Source organism: Pinus tabuliformis, chromosome 1_1 (assembly GCF_031772625.1).
Source record: "Pinus tabuliformis cultivar Carrire ecotype Pingquan chromosome 1_1, CPIR1, whole genome shotgun sequence".
Lineage (NCBI taxonomy): Eukaryota > Viridiplantae > Streptophyta > Pinopsida > Pinales > Pinaceae > Pinus > Pinus tabuliformis.
The window spans coordinates 540,993,366-541,001,006 of NC_142297.1; the positions used below are offsets into that span (position 1 = coordinate 540,993,366).

At 32.1% G+C, this 7,641-nt stretch overlaps 1 protein-coding gene across 1 annotated transcript; it reads left to right on the forward strand.

The window, feature by feature from the left end:
• Positions 1-814: 814 nt before the first annotated feature.
• Positions 815-1,800, forward strand: LOC149214226 (phospholipase A1-Igamma1, chloroplastic-like). The gene is made up of 2 exons (XM_089389336.1): positions 815-1,004; positions 1,151-1,800. The coding sequence occupies exons 1-2, from the start codon at positions 815-817 to the stop codon at positions 1,798-1,800; spliced, it is 840 nt and encodes a 279-aa protein (XP_089245462.1).
• Positions 1,801-7,641: the final 5,841 nt, after the last annotated feature.

Consider the following 7,641-nt stretch of genomic DNA (forward strand, 5'->3'; position numbering starts at 1 on the left):
CGAATGCCGTGTCGGAGAGGTTCTGGGAGCGGACAATTCCCCCGTCCACCCGCTGCAGACCTCCATCACCATTGCTGTTGTGTATATTGTTATCGCAGAGTGGGAGCAAACCCAATTTCTGCAAATCAATTCATGGAAGTGGGGTGTTCAATCGAGGGACAACCCCGGCTTCCAGCTTTTGGTTCGGCTATCTTTACGCTGGGCACGGAAGCCCATGAGGGGGTTAATGCACATATTTCTGTGCTCTTTACCAAAATCCCCGCTGAGGATGATGAAGGGTCTTCGTTGGTCTTGGCGGAGGACGACTCAGTACAGGAGAAAGGAAAATTCCCACTCGAGGAGCAGACAATTTCGAAGGCATGCTCCGAGAAAGGTAAGGGCAAGGCTCTGTTGGGAGAGATGCACTCGGCGTCAGGCCCTTCTGGAGAGGCATGCCTTCAGCCTGACCCTCACCTTCGAAGCCATGCTCAGCAATCTCCGGCGCAAAGTCCACTGGTTATGGAAGAAATTGCGTCTGAAGATGAAGGAGGCAGCAGAAGCATGGAGGAAGAGACCGAGGATTAGCGCTCAGCATCATTTTCAAGCTTTTGTCTTCTTATCTCACGTCGGGTCCTTTTATATCAGTTTCTGGAGTTTGGTTAACTGTCAATTTAGTGTCTTTGTTGTCTAAGTCAAGTGTCTTGGTAGTAAGTCCTGCGTGTGGTCTTCTCGGACGAAGCAGGCGCGACGAAGTCTGTCCAACATATGTCAATTTTGGTATTTTGTAGCAGCCTGTCTCTTGTCACAGATTGGCTGTTGGTTTTTTGTTAATGCCATGCTGAACTGGCTCATCTCACAGTGTGTCTCGGGTTATGAATATGCTTCAGGATGCCCCTGCGTGGGTAATCATAGTGAAAATCAAACAGTACTCAGTGTCATGTCTTTTGTTTCTCTGATTCACTCTGCCCTGCGTGGCAATTTCATGTTTTGGTCTCTGTCACCCATGGAGAATTCTCTGGCCATGGGTAACCAGCATCTCTGAATGTAATGTATTTGATGTAAATATTAATATATAAGTAGTTAGTATTAAAAAAAGAAAAAAAAACTAATGGTCTCAACGAGAAGGGCGTCCGAGTAGAGAAGGGATTTCTAAATTGTTATAATTCTACAGGAGAAACTGCTCGTTCAGAAGTTATAAGACTCTTAGATAAATACAAGAACGAGGCCTTGAGTGTTACTTTATCTGGGCACAGTTTAGGAGCTGCTCTCGCAACCTTATGCTCATATGATGTTAAACAAATTCTGAACTTACATTCACCAGCACGCCCTATACCTGTTACTGTGTTTGCATTCGCCTCTCCACGAGTAGGAAATAGAGCCTTCGCCCAAAGAATGGAAGAACTTGGCGTTAAGGTGCTTCGTTTGGTGAACAAGAACGATATTGTTCCCAAATTTCCTGGACTTGTTGTGAATGAGCGTTCATGGGGATGGTTCAGAAAATTGTTGAATTGGCTTCCCTGGACATATTTTCATGTTGGGGTCGAAGTTGTTTTGGACAACAATAACTCCCCCTTTCTGAAACATACGTGCAATCTTGTTAACGCGCACAATTTAGAGGTGTATCTTCATCTGATCGACGGTTATGTGGGAGAGGGTAAACCTTTCAAATCTTCTGGAAGAGACCCTGCTCTTGTCAATAAGAGCTGCGACTTACTGATCGAAAACCTTGGCATTCGTCCTCGTTGGTTCCAGCAGCAACAGGAAGATCGAATTTGCAAGGCTGAATATGGCTACCCTAGCTGTATTCCCGAAACCCCATGAAGAAATTGTATCGGGCTGTTTCCAAGATGTATATGGCCTTTGGTAGCTACATATTATCATAGAATGAGGTTGTCAGTCAATCAGTGATCTGTTACCGAAAAAGTGGTTACTTGGTCATGCAATCGAATGCATTCCAATCATAAGTGATCATAAAGTAGAAAATGCCAATCAAAAGCATTCCATTGTTATTAGGGCACAGGAATATGTTCGATGACCATAATAGTATCTATGTTCATCGAACATATTAACTAATATACATAGAAACGACTAATAACTAACATAGAAACGACTGTTAAATGTCCATATAAATATAACTAACATAGACACGACTGTTAAATTTCTATATAAATATAAAATTTATATATATATATACATTTAAAAAATAATTTTTGACTATAGAAATTTATTCTCAGTTTATTATGAAGGTCATTAATATATAAATAGGATTTGTCAAAATACCATGCACCAATACCATAGGTTATCAATACTTTATAATCAAAAAATCAAAACTCATTTCATATAATAATCATGCTTATGACACTTTTGTTTCAATTAACTAATTTTATTTCAATTAATGAATTTAAATAATAAGACACTCAAGGGGTAACTACTTTGAAAATATTTATTAGCCTTTCATATATGTATACTACTAAGTATATTCTTGAAAATTTTATGGAGGTTAAATCACTACCATCCATGTAATAATTATTAATAACTAAATTAGAATTCTGAAAGCCCAATTCCTAAATATACATGCCTATTGGCATAAGAATATCCCTACCATAAAAAAATTGGAGAAATATATTATTATATAAAAATAATTTCTCCTTACATATTAATGTATATTTTAAACATTAATCCTGATAATATAATATTTATGTAATGTTTTTTTTCTGTACCTAGTAGTTTTACCTTTTTAAGGAAAGCAACCTAGATCAAATTTTCCCCTACCTACACTAACTTAGAACAAGATATTTAAAGTTTAGAAACGATGGTGGTAGGCTTTTTTTTATGACACTTTAATGCTAAAAATGAAAGTAATCAATCTATTCGTTTGACTAATGATTCTAAACCTACTCCTGTATAGTTAAATGGGGACTTCTTTTAGGTAACATATAGAAAACAAAGCTAATAAAACTTTACAATTGTTATGATCTAGAAGCTTGCAATGGTCTAATGAAATGGACAACATCCAACCAAACTACATGTAGTATTCATGGGCTATATAAAAGGCAAATATGTGATATATGATATTCCTATCTAAAATCAAATAATAAATTTTAATGTTTTAAATCACAATTATCCTAATGTTCATAATAAATATTTTACACTAACTCTTTATTTTGTGAAAAAAAAAGACCAATTAAATAAAGACAAATTAAATAAAATTATAAATTAAGATAATTTCCTTCTTAAAGAAAATTACAATTTTTTTTTAAGAATTTTAAAATTCAATACATATCCTATATTATAAGAACAATATTTGAAACATCTTTGATGTATTTGCAATATCCTTTGGATTATGTTAACAAGTTATATGAGGCATTGTGATGTGAAAAGAGAAATAGAAAAATCAATTCTTGATATGATAATAAGTGGGATGCTAAGTGTGAAATTGTTAGAAAATTCATTAGGGATGTCTCTAATGAGTTATTAAAATTTGATATCTTAGATAGGTACAAAGCACCCATTATTGCCGAGTAATTTTTGTATAAGTAGGAAGAAATATAAACATTTGTACTTTATTAAACTAGATCATTAGAAATTTGGGATGTAAATTATGAAAAAAAATAAAATAAAATAATATGATATGTTTAGGAGTTGAAAATCGTAATTTGAAAACATTTATAAATTCCTAACACTAAGGAGAAAAGTCTAAATTTGAGGACAAAACCTTTCTATAGAAATCATCAATATAAAGGATAAAAAGATCACAAAAGGGAAATCTAAGGACATCAAATTCCCCAAGATTAAATTTTTAAATTGGAGGGCCCATTCACTCACTCCACATACATAATATTTTCAATTTAGTATCCAAGCAAGGTTTCCCCAAACCTTGGATACAAAGCCTCATTGTACTTATTTTTCAAATTGGGGACAAAAATAATCCCTCTAAGTACAACAAGGTTATTATTAGTCTAATTTTAGCAAAAGCTATGTGGAATTCGTTTTTAAAAAGAATATTAGTGTATGAATATAAACATTAGAGGAAAATTCATCGTAAAAGTGCCAATGAAATTTTCATATACATAACATGTAAACCAATCAAAATACCTTCAATTTAAAAAGAGGTACATGTAAATATTTTGGAGGGAAAATAAAAAATTCTAATTGTATTTTTGACGTATCGTCTTATAGGTTTACTTAAATTCCAAGTGTATGCACTTGTTCTTCATTCCACATCCAACGAGTACCCATTATGCATACTTCTCAAAACTATCAATGTGGCCCTTCTGAGAAGTATACATAATGGGTACTCGTTGGATGCTAGTGTCTACAATTGAAATTTGAATAAAACAATAAGCAGATAAGCGAAAAATACAAATGAAAAAAGTAGTTTTCATTTTGCGCTCCAAAATTCATAATTATTATTTTATTATTTTATTATTTTAACTATTATTTTATTATTTTTCCTTAGAAGGCTACTTTTAGGCTGAAATTTCCTCTAATGTCCATGCAAAAAAAACTAAAGCCTAGGCCAAATTGAGGGTTAGAATTCAAGTATAGAACACCTTCTTACACTTAGATCATTAGGAAGAGGTGTTGCAATAATAAAGTTGATCCTCTTTGTTGTTTCATTGACTTTAGAAAAGTTTTTGAAATAATGCCCATAATGAAACTTTGGAATAGGTTAGAAGAGATGAAATTTCTTTTCAAGTTGAGAGTTTTTAGACTAAGATTATATGAGAAAATTATTTCCAAGTTTGGGAACACCAAGGGTTAGTAAAAGGAAATAATTACAATATAGGAGTTAATAGAGGTTCACCCCTATCCCCTACCTTTTGTTATATATACATTAATTGGTCATCTAATAATGCTTTGAGGAAACAGTTTATGTCAACAAATCATTGGTTTAGTCATCATCCTTCTTCTTTATATTTTTTGTAATGTTCTTTTGGTGAGAAATCCTTGTGATCATAGAAAGAAACCAAGAATCCCAAATTATTTGTACGCTAGTATGGTTTTACTTTTTCAATCTAATAAAGTAAATATTATGATAATTAAATTGAAAAGGACCAATTATGGTGCACTCATATGGAACAAAAACAACTTATATTGATTTTTCATAGATATTTTGAAATATATATTTATCATAAACTAAACTAGATCTGCAACATTAAAATAAGAATAAATGGAGGGTAGAAAGCTTATCATGGTCTTGAAAATAATTATAAACTAGTTGAAATTCAAATATTAGATTTACGATGAAAACCCTCTTTTGTTACCTTATATGGATATGAAATTTAGGGATGCAATATCTCTATAGAATCACGGATTAAAAAAAAAGAATCAAAAGGATTTTATAAATTAAACACCAAAGTTAAAGGAAATACACCTCTCCTACCCTCCCCATAAATGAGAATATTTCATCTAAGGATACAAATATGATAAGGTATCTAATGTACAAGAACAAATCATCCACATGGCTTCCAAATGTTTCTTCAAAGTCTAGCCAAAGCCAACTATGACTAAAAAGGGATGACACGCAATTACTAAATCTTGGTTAAGCCATTAAGAATAAAGGAAGATCTACAAAATAATGATAACATTAGAAATATTATAACATCAAAATTTAAGAAGAAATTGGGATGTGATAAAAAATTAAAGGATAAAAGAAAATTAAGATACTATAAATAGGTGATTAACCCTGATCTATAAAATAAAAAATATCTCCTTATTTTGACTACTATAAATAATAGTATTGACATTATTAAAATAAAAATATACTCTCACAAGCTCCATACCCAAACTAGAAATTACACAAATTCTAAAGCACAATGGGTTGGAAAGATATATCATCTTTGTTGCACTACAAAAGATGAAAAGGAAAAAACACTCTCTCTTCAAATGTGTTCCAAATTCCATTATTAGACCTCAATTTCAGAATATTTGTCACAATATCAACCTCATAACCTTTTAATCCATAAAATCTGTAATAATCCTTGAAAAATTACCCTGATGCTTTTTGAGCACATAAAAAAGAAATCTAAATAATCTTATAAACTAAATCTAACCTCAATGAACATTATCCATCATCATTATCGTTATTCTTAATCAATCATTATAATTGAAAACTAACCATCACAAACGTAAAGTTACTCGTTCACTAACTACATTATTCTTTCCTATATAAATATGAACATATTCAAAACAAAACCATCTCTCTCATTCTACCTGCTAAACAAAAATGGCTTTAAGGTATGCCCTTGTATGCGTAAATACTAACATATGTATCTATTTGTAAGTAGGCTTTGAAATACATACAAAGTTAGATCTAAGACTTTCGTCATCCATAATGTAGTAGAAAGTCTTTCGGATTAAACACATTGGTAGGATTTGGTCGACGTTTCGAACCAACTAATGTGGTTCATCCTCGGAACTAGGTGAAATCCATCGATTAGAAGGAATAAATAGTAAGGATGCAACATTGCCCAGGGTTAGCCATAAAAAACTAGCTGTTGGTGAATTGGTTAATAGGTAAAGAAATTAATTATTAGGGCATTAGTGGTAAGGGGAAACTAGTTGTTAAGGAATAAATAAAAATAAAATATTGAGTTTTAATATTATCTAATTAATGTAAATTAGTCATTTAATAATAAATTATTTCATTTTATTTGTTATAGGTTGACTAATAAGAACACTAGACGTTATGAATAAAAAATTATTAAATTCAAGTTTATAATATTTTAGAAAGGGATGAATAAATTCTTCAAAGAGGAAGGCATGCAAAATATATCGAATTAGAGTTAAAGGATAGAAAGAAGATATATAATACTAGAAATTTTATATTGTTACACAAAAGATAAAAATTAAATTAAATAAATAAATAAATACTTGAATAATTAATTGATAATAAAAATAATAATTAATAAATAAAAATCAAAATAGGGGATCAAGGAAGAAAAAAAATAAAAAATAAATAAAACTAAATAAATAAATAAATATAAAAATAGGGGATCAAGGCAAAAAACAAATAAAGTAAATAAAATAAATAAATCAATAAATAAAAAAAATGGAGGAGAGGATAGAAGAAAGGAATGATGAGTTACGATGAGAGAGCTGGAATCCAACTCTTACTCAGTTTCCAACCATCATCCCTATTGAGATTATTGGCATGCCTCTCGATCTCAATCGCCTCCCTAAGCTTCCTGTGGTGGAAGTGATCTACCTTAGTGATGACTTTGGATTCTTCAATGCAGACATGGTGTTTTGATTTTTCTGCATGCTTGGCTAAGGCTGATGAGTGGAAGCAGTTGTGTCTAATGTCTTGCAGCATGCTCATTGATTCTCTATTTAATATATCTACATGTTTCTCCAATGTAGGGAATACCATAGGAGCAGGGAACAAGGTAGACCCCTTTCGAGTCCTTAGGATCAATAGGGTCTTTAACATATCTAAGAGAGTTCTTAATGGTCTTGAGTGGTTTTAATGAAGAAGCGATATTAATCTTCTTGAGGATATGGACAATCCTATCTATGGTTCCTTCGATATATGGGAGATGAACCTTAGAGATAGGATCATCACTTGCATGCTTAACTCTAGACTCTTAGCAGGCTCTGTGAAAGGCATTGAAAGTTTGAGATTTTCTATACCCATTATTTCTAAACACTTCAAGAAGA